The sequence below is a fragment of the Vulpes lagopus genome, chromosome 3, assembly GCF_018345385.1.
Source record: "Vulpes lagopus strain Blue_001 chromosome 3, ASM1834538v1, whole genome shotgun sequence".
NCBI classification, from domain to species: domain Eukaryota; kingdom Metazoa; phylum Chordata; class Mammalia; order Carnivora; family Canidae; genus Vulpes; species Vulpes lagopus.
The window spans coordinates 125539841-125557578 of record NC_054826.1 but is presented as its reverse complement, the minus strand read 5'-3'; the positions used below and the strand labels follow the sequence as shown (position 1 = coordinate 125557578).

The window sequence follows — 17738 nt, the reverse complement described above, 5'->3', positions numbered from 1 at the left end:
CAGACGTGGAGGGACACACTGGTCTGGGGAGATCAGGTAGGGAAGCACCTAGGCCCTATACAGGGCTGTGCCTGTGCCAGGCCATGGAGCCCAAGGGAAGAGCGTCTCATCCCATCCCGGGGAGAGAATTGGGAAGTCTTCCTGGAGAAAGAAACCTCAAAGCTGATATCTGGAATCAATGGCTGTCAGCCAATTGGGCTGAACTATGCAGGGAGGGGGAAGGGGGAGAGAGAAGGGGAGGACCCTGACTCCTTGCCGCCCTGGGCCCTTGGAGTCCATACAGCTGTAAAGGATGGGAATTCCTTCCTTCCTATCCTCTACTGGGAAAGCCAAGATCCTCCCAGCTCGTATGAGCTCATCACCACCTTGTTAGATCCAACCTTCTATTAGAGGAACAGGACAGAGAGCTGGAGGGATTGGGGTCTGGAGGGATGGGGGAGGCAGAGGGCAGGGTGAGGCCTGGCCCATCTCCTGGTGTGTGGGTGTGTGCATGTGTAAAGGACTGGAGGGGCCCGAGTCTTGGTGGGGAGAGAACAGAACAGCCCTCCGTGGTTGGCACAGAGTGTGTGATTGTGCAATGCTCCAGGGAACAGCTCCGGGACTGGACGGGACCCCAGCTAGGTTTGAGAGCCAGCTGGACTCAGCCACAGAGGAGCAGCATGCAGGGCCCTGCCCAATCTCTGGGGTTGTGAAAGCCTGGGGAGGCTGGGGGAGTGGGGGACTCTAGAGGGGGAAAATAAATGCCTCTGAGCTTCAAACAGCCCAAAGGGGAGATGGGGACTCTGAAACCACAGGGTGGTGCAGTTTCTGGAAAAAGCTGGAACTCACAGTAATGGAGTGCCCAGGCCTGCCTGCACCTGTCTGAGAGGTCTCCCTGGGCTGGACCACAGGAGAATGCTGGAAGCCCTGGCCAGGGTCTTCTCACCTTCTTCTGGGCCTGGACAGGAGTGAGGACCACCGTGAGGCCACATTAGGGTGGATGTTCCCAAGCAGGTGGGCAGTGCAGTTTGCTGAGTCTCCCACCTGAATGAAGCTTGGTAAAGTGCACTCTCCCTAGCCAGGAGCCCCCACCTCATATCTGCGAGACTCAAAGTCCGGCCCCTTCCCTCAATCTCAGCATCTGCAGGCGGCTTCCCTGAACCGGTTATTAAGTGAATACATTAGGCTTATCAAAAGGACGTGGGCCACCGCCGAGTGAACGCAAACACATCGAGACATGTCATCGCCTCCCCAGGCCGCCTGGGAACCTGCGGCGGAGACGCGGCCAGCTGCCGGGCCGGGGGGTGGGGCGCAGCCCTGGCAAGTCCTGCAGCGCGGAGCTCCGAGGACGCCCGGGCCCCGCGCAAACCCCGGCGCGGGAACAGGGGCGCCCCCCCCGACCCCACACACCGCGGGTTGTTCCTGGCGGAGCTCCGGAAGGCAGGGCGGCAGCTACCGGGGGCCGCAGGTGGCACGGGGACCCGGCGCGGCGCGGCCCCAGCGAGCCGGGAGCACCTGCGCGCGCTCCGCCCCGCTTCCCTCCCGCCCTGAGCCCCCGGGCGGGGCGCCCCTGCCTCGGGGGTCGTCCTCCCGCGCCCGCTGCCCCCGCCCCGGCGGGCTCCGGCCCAGGAGAGCCCCGGCGCCGGGCGGCCCCGGGAAGCGGAGGTCCCCTCCTTGCAGCTCGGTCGTGCGCCGTGCAGGGGACCCAGCCGGGGCTCGGGTCCCCCCGCCCGCGCCCCTCACCTCCGCGTCTGCACCGTGGGGCTGTATTTGCCTTTGTTTCTCTTCCTGAAGAGCGAGTTCATGGTGGCGCTGGCGGGAGCGGCGCCGGGGGCACCGGGGCACCGGGGGAGGCGCAGGTGAGCGGGCGGCGCGCGGGCCCCTAGTGCGGAGCGGCGGCCGCGGCGCGGTCCCTACTCGCGGGGGGCGGGGCGCCCGCGGTCCGCGGCTCCCCGGGCGGCTCCGGAGAAGGTGGCGCTTACCTTCCCGGGGCGGGGCCACCGGCGGGGCGGGGCTTCCAGGCCCCTGGGGCGCAGCGGGGGAGCGCCCAGCCGGGGCCCAGGGGACGCCGCCCACCTCGCGGGTCCGCACCGCCGAGGCCGCCTGGGCGGGCACACCTGGCCCCGGGCCCCGCGCGCCCCCTGCAGGAGGAACCCCGCCCGGCTCGCCGCCGCCCCCCGCGTCTCCCTCCCCCGCGGGGCCCGTGCACGTGTGGCGGAGACTGGGGGGGGTGCACGGGGGAGGGCAGCCTGAACTCCACGGGGGTCGCAGTCCAGCAAAGAGACCGCGCAGCCCGCCTGCCTGATTCGGATCCCCCCACCTCCGCCACCACAGAGGGTCAGCCGACACCTGGCAAGACTTCTTACCGCCCCCTGCCTCGGTTTCCTTACTTGGCAAACACTGATAACAACTGCCCACAGCCCAAAGGGTTAGGAGGAGAGTCCTAACCCTTTTTTAAAAATATGTATTTATTCTTGAGAGACACAGAGAGAGAGGCAGAGGCACAGGCAGAGGGAGAAGTAGGCTCCATGCGGGGAGCCGGATGCGGGACTCGATCCTGAGTCTCCAGGGTCACGCCCTGGGCGGAAAGCAGGGGCTTAACCACTAAGCCACCCAGGCATCCCCCTAACCCTTTTTAAAGATATTTATTTATTCATGAGAGACACAGAGAGACAGAGAGAGGCCGAGGGAGAAGCAGGCTCCACGCAGGGAGCCCGACGTGGGACTCGATCCAGAGTCTCCAGGATCAGGCCCTGAGCCCAAGGCGGCGCTAAACCGCTGAGCCACCGGGCTGCCCTCTGAGGGTTGAGAATTCACACACAAGCGCCTGGCTCGAATGTGCAGGAAGTGCGGCCATCTGGGGTAGAAAAAAAAAAAACCCTTTGATAATTCCAGGCCCCCGCAGGACAGAAATACTTCATGGCTGGTCATAAAAGTGGCTGGATTCTGGTTCAAAATTAACGACGTTACAGAATACTGCCAGCAAATGCCCAGGTTAAATTGTGTGCCGCCATGCACCCGGGCTAGCTGCGTGCCAGTTGAAAAGGGACAGTGAACCGAGTCTGGCAGCAAGCCCGAGGGGGCCTGGCGGCTGGCAAGGCTCGGTGCTACCTAAGAGGGCGGTGGGGCTGGGGTGTGAGCCCAGCTGGAAAGGAGGAGCAATGAGGTCTGCAGGGGAGGTGGGCAGGGGATCCTAGTCCTCAGGCCAGTTCCTGCCCGAGATGTTTTTATTTATAAAATAAGGACATTGGCGTGGAAGTTGATTCCCAAAGGCTTTTACTGCCCCTAGACCCCAGAGCATCTGAGAAACAGTGCCCTTTACACTAGCCCTGATCTCTGCCACCAAAGGACTTCAGTATCAGTGTTACAGAGACTCTAGGGCAATCTTAATGAGGTGTCGACGGGCGGGCTTATGGGGGTTTGTGACTCTTCATAGCTTGCTTCTTTCTTTCTTTCTTTCTTTCTTTCTTTCTTTCTTTCTTTCTTTTTTCTTTCTTTCTTCTTTCTTTTTTTAAAGATTTTATTTATTTATTCATGAGAGACACAGAGAGAAAGGCAGAGACACAGGCAGAGGGAGAAGCAGGCTCCATGCAGGAAGCCAGACAGGGGACTTGATCCCAGGTCTCCAGGACCAGGCCCTGGGCTGAAGGCGGCACTAAACCGCTGAGCCACCCGGGCTGCCCTCATAGCTTCTTTCAAAATGTGTGTGTCCATATGTGCATCTTTCTTGGGGAGGGCCTGTTGCTTCCCATGGGTTCCTTCATCCACTGGATCATCAGACACTAACATTCTCCCAGCTTTGGCTGCCTGGTTCCGCTACAATTATAAGAAAAGGGGGAAAAATAAATTCAGCAAAGTTGCTTTTTTCTCAAGGGATGGGACCTGGAAGTCACCAAAGGACTCAGATCCAGCCAGCTGGCACTGGTGAACAGGTGTCAGGTTTTCCAGTGGGAGCGGGGGAGGGAACCCGGGGCCTGCAGAACCTGAACGCAGCACAGAGCTTACCCACCCACAACCCCCTCCCCGCAGCCCAAGTGGGTCATAGCCGGGGGCTCAGGAGGAGACCCTGTTGATCCCTCCTGGGCATGTGGCAACTCTGCCTGGAAACCCTTTCCTGACTCCCCTCTATTACCTATCCCTTCAGGGGGGCTCTCACATGGGAGCTAAGGGGGGATGGGATGCTTTAGGGGATGTTGGTGACAGGATGGTTGCTATGGAGACAGCCCTGGAGACCCCCTGACGGCCATGGGGAGAGAGTGGTTAAATAACCCGTGGTGGGTCCACACCAGGAGACCATGCAGCTGGAAGAGAATGAGGGGCAGATGTGGACACACGTGGTCAGACACCAGAAGCAAAGTGCAAGGGAGAGAATATACATGTGTATAATGCACAGAAAGCTTCTGGGAGGATCCAAAGAACCTGTTAGCTATGAGGCCTCTCAGCAGGGACAAGAGAGAAATCTGAATTCTCGTTGTATACCCTTTTACAGTACTTGGATTTTATTTTTTATGTTTTTATTTTTTAAAATCTCTTGATTTTTTTATATGTGGTTGAATTGCCTGTTCAGTTGCTTTTTTAAAACTTGTTTTAAAATGACCCACGTTTGGGGCAGCTGGGTGGCTCAGTCAGTTAAGTGTCTTCTTTCTGCTCAGGTCATGATCTCAGGGTCCTGGGATGGAGCCCCATGTGTGTGTGGGGGGGTCCCTGCTCAACAGGGAGCCTGCCTCCCTCTCCTGCTGCTGCTTCCCCTGCTTGTGCCCTCTCTCTCCTCTCTCAAATAAATAAAGAAAATCTTTAAATGACCCAAGTCTGGCCTTCCCTCTTTCCAGAGCTTCCCCTGCTGTCCTCTCTCCTCTGCTCCCCCCAGTCCTGGCTTTATGCCCATCTATCAGAAGGTCAGACCTTCTTACTGGACTGGGAAATACTGGTGGGTAAAGATTATGAAAGACTCAAAGCTTGGGCATAGAAGAACCTATGCCGAAGCAGGAAGCTGCTCTACTGATGGTCTAAGAACTGAGACAGAGTTACAACTACAAAGCACACCTGGATGACTCTGGGAAGAAGAGCCTTATCAGGGCTCCAAAGATGGGGAGGAGCAGCCTGAGAGACCTGGGTTGGAATCCTTGTTTGGTCCCTCCTCCCTGTGTGATTGTGGGAAGTCATCTTGCTTCTCTCAGCCTCAGTTGTCCTCATCTGTGAAATGGGCACACAACCATAGCATCAACCTTGGAGGGTGAGCCCCCCATGTGTTAAGTGCTTAGCATGCCCGCTGCAGTTAGTGAGGACTCAATAAATGGGAGGGGGTACATTTGTAGCTGGGGGCTTGATGCTTGTGGGGCTGAGGGGTGCAAACAGTCACAGGAACTCCAAATTGTGTCAAAACTGCAGACGTCTCACTATTTCCAAATCTGCTTTCCCCATGCCTCTTAGAAAGGTGATGGTTGGGGGCGCCTGGATGGCTCAGTCAGTTGAGCATCTGGCTCTCGGTTTCGGCTCAGGTCGTGATCTCATGGGTCATAGGATCGAGCCCCATGGCAGGCTCTGCATTCAGTGTGGAGTCTGCTTGGAATTCTCTCCTTCTTCCTCTGCCCCTCCCCTGCTCTCTCTCTCTCTCTCTCTCTCTCTCTCTCAAATAACTAAATAAAAAGAAAAAAGGGGCACCTGGGTGGTTCAGTGGTTGAGTGTCTGCCTTCAGCTCAGGGCGTGATCCTGGGTCCTGGGATCGAGTCCCCCATTTGGCTCCCCACAGGGAGCCTGCTTCTCCCTCTGCCTGTGTCTCTGCCTCTCTCTGTGTGTCTCTCATGAATAAATACATAAAATCTAAAAAAAAAAAAAAGAAGAAGAAGAAGAAGAAGAAGAAGAAGAAGAAGAAGAAGGAGAAGGAGAAGGAGAAGGAGAAGGAGAAGGAGAAGGAGAAGGAGAAAGGAAGAAAAGAAAAGAGAAAAGAAAAAAGAGTGATGATTGGCTTTGGGAAGAAGACCAGGCTAGGAACCTCCAGGTTAGCCTGCTTGCAGCTTGGCTGTTGATAACAAGTCATGACACTGATGATATTAATGCCACTTCTCGTTTATTGAGGACAGGCTCTGTGCCAGGCAATATGGCATGTGCCCAACATGCCTCAAGAGAGAACATGCCTTCTCCCCAAGGACCCCCACTGGGTGAAGCAGGCCAGCCCTCCCCACCTGGGGCAAAGCTCTCTCATCTCATATTCCAGGGCAGGGCACTGAGGCCCTGAGCAGCCCAGTGCCCAGTGGAGCTGGTTCCTGGGTTAGCCTGCTCCAGCACTGCACTTGGACCCCCACCTACCTCCACCCTCCCCGCCTCCTGCTGACTCAGCTGGGGAGAATTAGCAGATTCAGGGAGGAATCTGGGCTGTGCTTCACCATCCCTTTCCCCTCCTTTCTCTAAAAGCTGAACTTGAAGCTGGTGCGGCTCTGTGTGCGAGCACATGTGTACACACGTGTGCACAACACTCGTCTGTGGGCAGGCCGGATGGGGTGGGAGCTGTGTCCTGGCCCTGTGCATCCTCCTCTGGGCAGATGGGATTTGTTTGGTTCCGCGGAGCCCTCTTATGCCAAGTGACTCATCCTCCTGCCGACTGGGGGTGGGGGTTCGGGGGAGGGTGTTTGCTTTCCTGGGGTTTGCTTGATGGTTAAACCCACGGAGATGGCACCTGCAGGGCCACCCAGTTCCCTGGCAACCAGGCCACCCGCAGTCCCTGAACGCCGTCCCCTCTGCAGCCTGGGCCCGGCTGCTGAGTCCCGGGAGGCCACCACCTTCTGAAGGGTCACCCACACCCTCCTTGTTTGCTGTCATTGTTTCCACAGCAGCTAGAGAGGTGCTCACTCACTCACTCACTGGCTTGGGGTGTTCCTGTGAACCAGTTTGAAACAAGAAGGGCAGCATTCCCCTAGCCCCAGAGAAAGGGGTGTGTGGGACCAGCGGCCTGCTCCCTACCACGGCGCCTCCTCCTCCCATCCTGTGGACAGCCATCTCCTGTCTCCAACTGTGGACCTCATACCCCACCCGAGGAGCACTTAAAAATGCAGATTCTAGAGTCCCCTGGTTGGGTGGGTGGAGAAGGGCCCAGGAATCTGCACGATCACAAACACCTGCTGTCCCCCCACCCCTGGCCACATTGCTGAAGCCACCCTGAGGAGCCCCGCTGAGAAAAGACAGTTGCAGCACATGCTCGGGCCCTGGTCTAAGCCCACCTGGAAAGAGCCCACAGGCTGTAGCTTGAAGCCAACCTGGCTTTGAATCCTGGCTCTGCCACAAACCCACCTGTGTGCCCTTGAGGGCGTGGCTTAGCCTTTTGGGATCTTGGTTTCCCCATCCATAAGATGGGGAAGACCCAGGGTCCCACGATGTGTGCCCAACACCTGGATGGAGGCCCCTCTCCTCCCCGCTCCTCAAGGGGACAGGAGGGGACTGGCCCAGCTTCACCCTGTGTTTTGTAACACGTATTTACTTTTCTTGCAGAACAATGCAAGGGATGGAAAAATCATGCTGGCTCTCCAGCCCAGATGGGCTGACTCACACACAGTCCTGGGCTGGGGGCCTGGTGAGCTCCCCACAACACCCCTGGGGCCAGAGAGGAGGCTGGACCCCGGCAGGGGCGGGGGGGGGGTGGGGGGGTCCATGGTGAGTCACTCACTCTGCCTGCCAAGTCATCCCCCAAGAATGTGCCTCAGGTCCCTACCCGCTGGGGGCCCCTGGCAGGCTGCCCCATCCTGGCCATCTCCCCACTGCCTGCCAGGCAGCCCCACCCTGCTGCCCTCCCGGAGAGCTGCCACTCAGATGACCCTCCTGCCAGCTCCCTCCAGATGCCAGCGTGTACCTGCGACAGCTGAGTCTGTTGTCAAAATACTTGGTCAGCTCCTGACAGTGGTTGAACAGCGGCCACTCTGAGGCCCTGGTGCCCCCAGCAGCCCTGGCCCTTCCCCCAGGACCCAACCACTGAGGGGTTAACCTTCAGCTCTGCAGGGGACCTCTTAGACCTTGCCTTACCCACTCTGACCCTGCTACTAGCCAATGAGTCCATTTGGCAGATCCAGGGCTCACCGTGAACCCTGGAGAGCTTTCCAGGACAACCTGCTCCCTCTCTCTGGACACCTCATTTTAAGCCCGGCCCTGGTCCTGTCAGCCAGGCCGTAAGGGCCTCCCAGTGAGGAGGTCATGCTGTCAGGGCAGAGAGCGGAGCTGGGTGGGACCAGACAGGCCTTGCCAGGCCTGGGATCCCCGCAGGACAGGCTGCCCAACCCTACCCCAAAACTCCAGTCCTCCCCTAAACACCCAACCTTACTTCCTCCCACCCCACCTTGCAGGGCCCTGCCAGGGCTCATGCTGCCCAGACCGGTAGGGCTGCATTTCTGGGGCTAGTGTCCAGGATGTGACAGCCCTTGGGGTTGGCCCAGGTCAGAAGGTCAGAGCCCCATTCCCTCCAGAGCCTGGGGGCCTGAGTGATGGGCAAGCTAGGCCAAGAAGCGCAGAACACAAAATCCAATCAGGTTTTAGCTTGAAGCCAACCTGGGTTTAAATCCTGGCTGTGCCATGCACCCAGCTGTGTGATCTTAGGCAAGCGGCTTAACTTCTCTCAACCTCAGTTTCTCCATCTCTAAAATGGGGAAGAGCCAGTGAGTTAAGATGTCAAATCCTAGGGTCACCTGGGTGGCTCAGTGGTTGAGTGAGCCACTCACCTTCCCCTTCAGCCCAGGGTGTGATCCTGGGGTCCTGGGATCAAGTCTCACATTGGGCTCCCTGCATGGAGCCTGCTTCTCCCTCTGCCTGTGTCTCTGCCTCTCTCTCTGAGTCTCTCATGAATAAATAAACAAAATCTTAAAAAAAAAAAAGTCAAATCCTAGCTCCTCTGTGTCCTAACTATGTGACTCTGAGAAAATGTCTTCACTTCTCTGAGCCTCAGCTTCACCGGCAAAATAGGAATACTCTGACATCTGCTCCATAGGGCCTCGAAAAGGTTATGTGAAGTACGACATGTAGTAATGACAAAGTTGTGATTGTCATTACTTCTGCTGAGCATTTACTATGTGCTGGGACCTGTGCTTAGTGCTCCGTCTATGATTCTAGATTGACACGTGGCAGACATCAACAAAGGGTACAACCCATCAGGGTTTTGACATCAGCACCCAACAGTGAAAGCATGACCACGACAAAAATGATGAACTGGCTCTCCTCCTCTTCCCATTTTTCAGGTGTGGAAACAGAGGCCCCAAGATGTTAAGTGTCTGTTCAAGGTGATCAGGAGGGGACTCAGGATTTAAACCCTGCAACCTGGGGCACCTGGGTGGCTCAGTCTGTTGAGTGCCTGGCTCTTGATTTCAGTTCAGGTCATGATCTGAGGGTCCTGGGATGGAGCCCCATGTCAGGCTGCCTGTTGAGTGGGGAGACAAGCAGACTCCCTCTGCCCCTACCTCCAATCGTACTCTCTCACTCTCTAAAATAAATAAATAAATCTTTAAAATATTTTTTTCAAAGGGGCGCCTGGGTGGCTCAGTGGTTGAGCGTCTGCCTTCAGCTCAGGGCATGATCCCGGCGTCCCAGGATCTAGTCCCACATCAGGCTCCCTGTGGGGAGCCTGCTTCTCCCTCTGCCTGTCTCTGCCTCTCTCGGTGTCTCTCATGAATAAATAAATAGATTCTTAAAAAAAATTTTTAAATAAAATATTTTTTAAAAACCCTTGCAATCTGAGTTAGTGCCCTTGTCTCTATGTCTGCCACCATTCAGCAGGGTACCTGGCACAGAGTAGGCGCTCGGTGTCACTGCTGAACAAATGAACAGGAAGGTTGGTGCACGACACTGGTCTCAGGGAAGGTCCACAGAGGACTGACCAAAGGTTAGGAGGTCCTGAGTCAGAACTATGGTGAAAAGAAGGTGTCCACTCATTCATTCATTCATTCATTCATTCATTCATTCATTCATATTTGTTGAGTACCTACTATGTGAAAAGGCCTGTTTTAGGCACTCAGGATACCAGGTTGAGTACAACAGACACAGTTTCCTGCCCTCAGGAAGCTTGCTGCAGAGGGATGGGGGTGGGGGATGGTAAGTTTAATGCCATCCATGGATGGATGATGGCTCCTGTCCTCTGTCCCCAGCAATGGAGCATCCCAGGCAGACAAAGAGCAGGGGCCTGGAGACACTGTGAAAAAAGTGGTCAGACGGGAGGCTGAGGGCGATGGGAGCCCTGGTAAGGAAGGGGAGGGAGATCCTCACTTGCAGGGACCATGGTTCCCTCATCGTACTCCCAAGCATCACTGACATTTCCACAGGAATCAGGCTCCCCCTAACCTCTCCGGGGAGGATACTGACTTCTTGCCTCCACAGTGCCTCCCACACATTCACCCATCCATTTTATTGGGCACCTACTGTATGCCCAGCCCCGGGGGACACAGCAGCTAACAAGATACAACCCGCATATTCCCAGCCTGGAAGGGAAAGAGATAGAAAAGGAGACAGACAACACATTTTAAAGAAATGCAATAACCTAAATGCCCACCAAGGAGGGGCGTGTGGCTGACACATGTTGAGACAGACATCAGACATCAGGTGGAAGGAGACAGGTACACGGTGGGGGGGAGGGGGAGTCTGTAGGACTCACGAGGGAAGCGCTGGGTGTATTAAGTGAAAAAAGGAAGTGACCCACGACTGCATATTGCATTTTTGCCATTTGTGATGTCAAATAGAGCTGCCCCCCTGTATCCTCCAGCCTGCCTCATCTGGGTATGCTTGGGCCTTTTGTTCACTCTCTCTGCTGAGGTCAAACATTCCTGCCAGGGACCTGGGTGGCCAAGCCTCCCTGCGCTGCCCTCCCGGGCCATTCTCTGGTCACTGGCTCAGGCTTAATCCCTCGCCTGGGCCCAGACCTCGGGACTGATGAGTCAACACCAGTTGGCTCTGGACAAACACCCCCTTGATGGCCCCCGCCCTCGTCCAGTCCATCCTGTTCTCCGGAAAGGGCTCAGCCTCTGCCGGTCTAGGGGCGACTCTGGAGAAGCCCTGTCCAATGGCACTTCCTGAGATGATGGAAATATTCTGTGTACATGGGAGGCCTAAGCCACATGTAGCTATCAAGCACTTGAAATGAGGCTAGTGCAAGTGAATTTTTTATTTTATTGTTCATATTTATCATTATTTATATAAATATATGATATATTAATATCCATGTGATTAAGTTCAAACAGCTGCATAGCTTCCTGGCTATTGCTTTAAGTGGCTCCAGAGAGTTAGATTGAGTCTAGGCATAGAGAAGTGGACATCCCAGGACCCCTGGCTCTCCCCCAGGCAGGGGCAGCAGAGGCCTCAGAAATTGAGCTGGGTGAATGTGTGTGTGTGTGTGTGGGGGGGGTCCCTTGGGGTCTGCTTTGTTAATGGGGCCAAGCTTAGATTTTGGTGCCTGTGGCCAACCTGCCCAGCATTTTTATGTGACTCCAATCTGGGGGGCAAAATCATGACCTGGGCTGACCCCTTAATATTGGAATGCTCAACTCTAGCACCATGGTCCAACCTTTTTCAGATCCCACCTCCTACTCTTCCCATCCCTGCTCCCACCTGCACTGTTCCAGAGGAACCTAGGATGGGGAGTTGGTGTCACATCTAATTTGCTGAAGGGCAATGGCAATGCATCATCCTTCCAACCTAGAGGAGTCAGAGGCCATAGCTGTCCTGGTCCTGGTCCTGATCCCCACAAGCACAGAGCTTGTATGCAGGGACTTTGCTTTTGCAGTGACCCCAGGCCATGGAAGCAGGGGCAAGAAGGAGAATGCACCAGGAGGAGGCAAACCGACCCAAGGTACAGCCACAAGGTGGGCCCTGCAGTGGGTTAATGGTGCCTCCCCCCTCCCAAAGGTAAGTCCAAGTCCTAACCTCCCGCAACCTAGGAATGTGATCTTATTTGGAAAAAGATTCTTTATAGATGTAATTAAGTTAAGGATCTCAAGAGAAGATTGTCCTGGATTTAGGGTGGGCCCTGTATCCGATGACAGGTGTCCTTATAAGAAAAACACAGAGGATGATTTGCAGCATAGAGACACACTGAGAAAAGACGGCTGCACAGTGACCAGCAGAGCCAGAGATAGATGTGATGTGATGATGCAGGCAGGGGCCATAAGCCAAGGAACGGAGGCAGGATCTAGAAACCAGAAAAGGCACAGAAATGGATTCTCCTTTCAGAGACTCCAGAAGGAGCAAATCCTGCCAACACTCTGATTTTGGCCTAGTGAGACTGATTTCATATGTCTGATCTCCAGAATTGTAAGATAATACATGGGTGGGTCTTTTTTTTAAGCCACTAGAAGGGCACCTGGGTGGTTCAGTCTGTTGGGTATCTGCCTTCAGCTCAGGTCATGACCTCGGGGTCCTGGGATGGAGTCCCACATCGGGCTCCCTGCTCAGGGAGGAGCTGGCTTCTCCCTCTGACTCTCCATCTGTGCTCTCTTTTTCTCTTTCTTTCTTAAATAAATGAGTAGAATCTTAAAAAAAAAAAAAAAAGCCACCAGAGCAGTAGTAGGAAATTAATACATGAGGTTCCTTCTTCCCTGCCCGAAGGGGGGACTTTGTGCTACCATCAAGGTAATCTTGGGTCTGAGGAAGGTCATGGATGAAAGCAGGAGGGTAGAGGCTGGGGAGTGCCCCCCCTGCTCCCTCCACTCCCAGGCACATCCACCCTGGACACCCTCCTACCATAGAAACCTAAAGAGTGGAGCGGCATGCTGGTGGCCCCCCAAAGGCCAATGAGGAGATACAGCCCCAGGGGGAGTTTCTTACATGATACTTCTTGACAGCCTTGTGGTGTGTGCAAGTAATTCATGTCAGAACTGAGTTGAATTGTAGGATACCCAACTGCTGTCCAGATATTTGGAGAACTGGTTGTTGGTGTGCAGAAAAACCCCATACGTTTGGTGTCAGGAGTGTTGAGAGTGGGGCACCTGGGTGGCTCAGTCAGTTAAGCCTCTGCCTTCAGCTCAGGTCATGATCTCAGGGTCCTGGGATGGAGTCCCACACCAGGGTCCCTCTCCCTCTGCCTCTCCCTCTGCTTTTGCTCTCTTTCTCATAAATAAATAAATATTTTTTTTTAAAAAGAAATGTTGTGAGTAAAAACAGTTCAGCTGGGGATCCCTGGGTGGCGCAGCGGTTTGGCGCCTGCCTTTGGCCCAGGGCATGATCCTGGAGACCCGGGATTGAATCCCATGTCAGGCTCCCGGTGCATGGAGCCTGCTTCTCCCTCTGCCTATGTCTCTGCCTCTCTCTCTCTCTGTGTGACTATCATAAATAAATAAAAAAATTAAAAAAAAAAAAAAAAAAAAAACAGTTCAGCCATAAAAAGGAATGAAGCCCTGATACCTGTCACACCATGGAAAAATCCTGAAGACATGATGCTCAGTGAGAGAAGTCAGACACGAAAGGCCATGTCGCATGTGACTCCATTTATATGAAATGTCCAGAATAGGTAAATCCATAGAGAAAGAAAGCAAATCAGTGGTTGCCAGGAGTTTGGAAGGTAAATGGGGAGTGACTGCTAAAGGTTACAGGGTTTCTTTTTGGGATGATGAAAATGTTCTAAAAAAAAATCGATGGTGGTAGTTGCATTGTTCTGTGAATATACTAAAAACCACTGACACGTACACTGTATGTGGGTGAACTGTATGGTGTGAGGATTATGTTCTAATAAAGCAGAATTATCACATTCCTACGCCGTGCCATCTTAAAGGCCACCCTCTCCAGGAAGTCCCCTGGAAAACAGTCCTTCTCTCCTAGCTGATACAATTTACCCCTAACTTTAAAAAAAAAATAATTTTCCCCAACAGGATTTCTTGAATTATTATGGTCAGATATACATAATATAAAACTTAGATTTTACCAAATGGAATTAAAATAAAAACTTGGGAAAAAAACATTACTATTTTTAAGCACTTTTAGGTGTACAGTTCAGCGGCACCAAATATACTCATGATGTTGTGCAATTACCACCACCACCCGTCCCCACGACCTTCGTTTGGCAAAACTGAAACTCTGTCCTCATTAAACATTAACTCCCCGTGTCCCTTCCCCTTCCCCCAGCACCCACCCTTCCACTTCCTGTCTCTATGAATCTGACCCCTCTGGGTACTTCATACAATCGGAATCACACAATATTTGTCCTTTTGTGACTGGTTTCTTTCACTGAACATCACATCTTCAAGATTCACCCACGTTGTAGCATCAGATAAAATTGTCTTCCTTTTTAAGACCAAACAGTGTCCATGGTATCCCCACTTTGAAGGAGGGGACGCTCGGGCCATACGCACTGCAGGGATGCTAAAAGGGGGCAGGGCCAGAATTCACACCCAGGCTGACCTGACTGCAGCACCTGCTGCTCACCACTCTGCCACCCAGCCCCCTCCCGAGCGCCACACTGACTCCTGGTGCACCCTACCTTTGCTCCCTCTCTCGTCCCTCCTCACTGAGAGCTCCTGGGGCTCAGACAGCATTTTACTCACCGTTGGACCCTGACCCCACCTGCAGGGCCTGATAGAGTCCCAAAGCTTGTGTGGAAGTGACGAGACCTGGGGATGGGCTGGGGGTCTAGGTGCAGAGTGCCTGGCTGGGCAGCCTCCTGGGTCAGGCCCTTCCAGACTCAGCCTCTTGTTCCATTAGAGCTGCCCAATGACAGGGACCCCTGCATAGAGTGGTGTGGATTACAGCATGCACCCCTGTACATGGCCACCCTACCAAGGACCCCTACAGCCCTTGAGATTCCCAAATCCAGGAGCCTCCTGCACTGTACTCTGAGAAGAGAGAGGAACTAAGAGGCAGCCCTGGGACAAATGAGATGTGTGGAAAGCAGAGTGGCGGGGGTGCTGGATGGCTCAGTGGTTGAGTGTCTGCCTTTGGCTCAGATCGTGATCCTGAGGTCCTGGGATCCATTCCCATATTGGGCTCCCCACAGGGAGCCTGCTTCTCCCTCTGCCTGTGTCTCAGCCTCTCTCTGTGTCTCTCATGAATATTTAAATAAAATCTTAAAAAGGGATGCCTGGGTGGCTCAGTGGTTAAGTGTCTGCCTTCCGCTTAGGGCATGATCCTGGAGTCCCAGGATCGAGTCCCACATCAGGCTCCCTGCATGGAGCCTGCTTCTCCCTCTGCCTGTGTCTCTGCCTCTCTCTCTCTCTGTGTCTCTCATGAAAAAATAAATAAAATATTTTAAGAATAAATAAAATCTTAAAAAAATAAAAAGCACTGAAGTGTACACTTAAAAATGGTTAAGATGATACCCTTGATGTATATTAACCACGATTTAAAAAATGCCCCATCCTCTCCAGCTTAAGCATCGTCCCAGGGCCCTCATGTTATTCCAGGGCCCAGATCAAGGGCCACTGTGTTCCCACAAGGGTCTAGACTTCGGACCTCCTCACTCTCAACCCCCTCCTCACCCCACCAGTTCCTTGGTGTTGTACTATGACACCATACTGACATTTCCGTACAGGACACATTCTGAGCATATCTGCGCTTGGGTCTAGTGTTTCTTACTCAAACGATGCATTACAAATGGCTGAATTTCCTGTGGCAGAGGCCCCGTCTGTGGAGGAGCTATTCAGAGATGAGGGGTGGTTCTGGGAGTCTTCAAAACCTACCTCACCAGAAGGCAGCTTTGGCTTGGTTATTCCTGCAGGGCAAGCAAGAAGCAGCAAAGGTTGAAGGTCCTGCCCATGGGACTGACCTCCCAGCCCCGGAGATCCTACAGAATCAGCCCATCTTTCTGGTACCTCCTTAGTCCAGAACCAGGGGCCTGGATATCTTTACAACCCTGGCTGGAAAATCATATCTTTTGGGTAATTAAGCTACAGTCCAGGGCAGAAGGAGGCACTGGAGAATTAGAGTCCAGGGTTTGAGTTCCTTAGTAGCGGTGTAACCTTAGGCAAGTTACTCAATCTCTCTGTGCCATAGTTTTCCTTATGTTTATTTATTTTTTAATTTTTTTCCTTATGTTTAAAATGAGGATTAAAATCATTTTGATTAAAAAAATAAAATAGTTTTGATTTTTTAAAAAGATTTAATTTATTTACTCATGAGAGACACAGAGAGAGGCAGAGACACAGGCAGAGGGAGAAGCAGGCTCCCTGTGGGGAGCACGATGCAGGACTCGATCCCAGGATCCTGGGATGATGCCCTGAGCTGAAGGCAAACGCTCAACCACTGAGGCACCCAGGTGTCCCAAGATAGTTTTGATCTTAAAGGTTTTTTTTTTAATTTAAATTTTTTATTTTTTAAAGATTTTTATTTATTCATGAGAGAGAGAGAGAGAGAGAGAGAGAGAAGCAGAGACACAGGCAGAGGGAGAAGCAGGCTTCCATGCAGGGAGCCGGATGTGGAACTTGATCCCAGGTCTCCAGGATCAGGCCCTGGGCTGAAGGCGGTGCTAAACCGTTCAGCCACCCCGGCTGCGCAAGGTTTTTGGTTTTTTTGTTTTGTTTTGTTTTGTTTTGTTTTTAATTTAGATGATAATCATACAACATAACCACTAACCCTTTTAACCGGACATTAATCATTTTGATGTGCACAATCCAGTGGCATCGAGTGCATTCACAATGTTGTGCAATCACCCCCTCCAAAGAGTTCCAAAACATTTTCAACACTGCAGGGGTTGTTTTTGAGGATTAAATGTTTGTAAAGCCTGAGAAGGGTGCCTGGAACAGTCCGTGGCAAATAAGTGCTCAGTAGATGGTAGGAGAAGTCAGCAATGGAACAGCGCTCCTAATAGGTAACACGTGCTGGGCAGTGCTATTTATTAGCAGTTCTCTTCCCTTGAGCTGGAGGTGGGAGGTAGGTTCTCACTCCACTTTGGGCCGCATTTTCCACTTTGAGCTCTCGGTACCCACCCAGCTGTCGCCCCCCCCTCCCCGGGGGCCCAGGGTCGCATCCTCACCGGTGGGGGACCAGAGGGGCGCTGATGGTAGGAGCGAGGAAACCCTAGGCCTCCCCCGCAGCCTCCCGGCCTCTCCTTTGCTCCCGGGGCTCTTCCTGGCTCGCTCCCTGCATCTCCCACGCCCGCTCCTGCTCCTCCAAGCTGTCACCTTCTGTGGCAAAGGAGACACGTGTGTGGGCGGGTAGCCAAAAAGATTCCGCGAGAACGAGAGGGAGTGCATTGGAGGGGGGCACGCCCACATCTGGGAGGAGCCCTGGAGAGCCCCCCTCCCCCGCTCCGGGGCGCCTCCCCCCGCCGCGCGCGCGCCCTGTGAGCGGGGTTCAGTGCCGGGGCGCTCCGGGGTTCCCCCGCGCTTGGAAGGACCCCCCACCCCAAGGCCTGCCAGCCAGCACCACTAGACCCGTCCCCTTAGAAGAGTCACTTGGGGGTACTTGTTACGCAGGCAGATTCCCAGTCTCCTCTGAGCGGTGCCCGGGAATCTGCCTTTTGAAGGGAGCCCTAAGGGCAGCCCCGGTGGCGCCGCGGTTTAGCGCCGCCTGCAGCCCGGGGTGTGATCCTGGAGACCCTGGATCGAGTCCCACGTTGAGCTCCTTGCATGGAGACTGCTTGTGTCTGCCTCTCTCTGTGCCTCTCATGAATAAATAAATAAAATCTTAAAAAAATAAAAAAGAAAGAAAGGAAACATCCCGCTCTGTGGTTACTTCGTGCCCACAGCAGCTAAGTGTCCACGCTCACTACGCGCCCGGGACCGAAGCCCAGGACAAGCCTTGCGACTTTCCTTCGGGGTCCAGCGACAGAACCCTGGACCCCACCTCTCCCAACAATCCGATCCCTGAGAGTG

At 54.0% G+C, this 17738-nt stretch overlaps 1 protein-coding gene and 1 long non-coding RNA gene across 4 annotated transcripts in view; both read right to left on the bottom strand.

Moving 5' to 3' along the window:
* Positions 1 to 1938, bottom strand: part of PPL (periplakin) — a 45475-nt gene extending 43537 nt beyond the window's left edge. For both annotated transcript variants that reach the window (XM_041747531.1, XM_041747532.1), the window contains exon 1: positions 1723 to 1938. In XM_041747531.1, coding sequence (XP_041603465.1) covers positions 1723 to 1784 — 62 coding nt within the window. In that variant the 5' untranslated portion in view covers positions 1785 to 1938. The remainder of the gene's footprint in view (positions 1 to 1722) is intronic.
* Positions 1939 to 3612: 1674 nt separating this feature from the next.
* On the bottom strand, positions 3613 to 17014 carry LOC121486127. 2 transcript variants are annotated; one of them, XR_005986540.1, is made up of 3 exons: positions 16898 to 17014; positions 15606 to 15637; positions 3613 to 3795 (listed from the first exon to the last, which is right to left on the bottom strand). It is a non-coding gene; the product is annotated as an uncharacterized LOC121486127 (long non-coding RNA). The 2 variants fall into 2 exon arrangements; XR_005986539.1 differs by lacking the exon at positions 3613 to 3795 and adding an exon at positions 14483 to 14653.
* Positions 17015 to 17738: the final 724 nt, after the last annotated feature.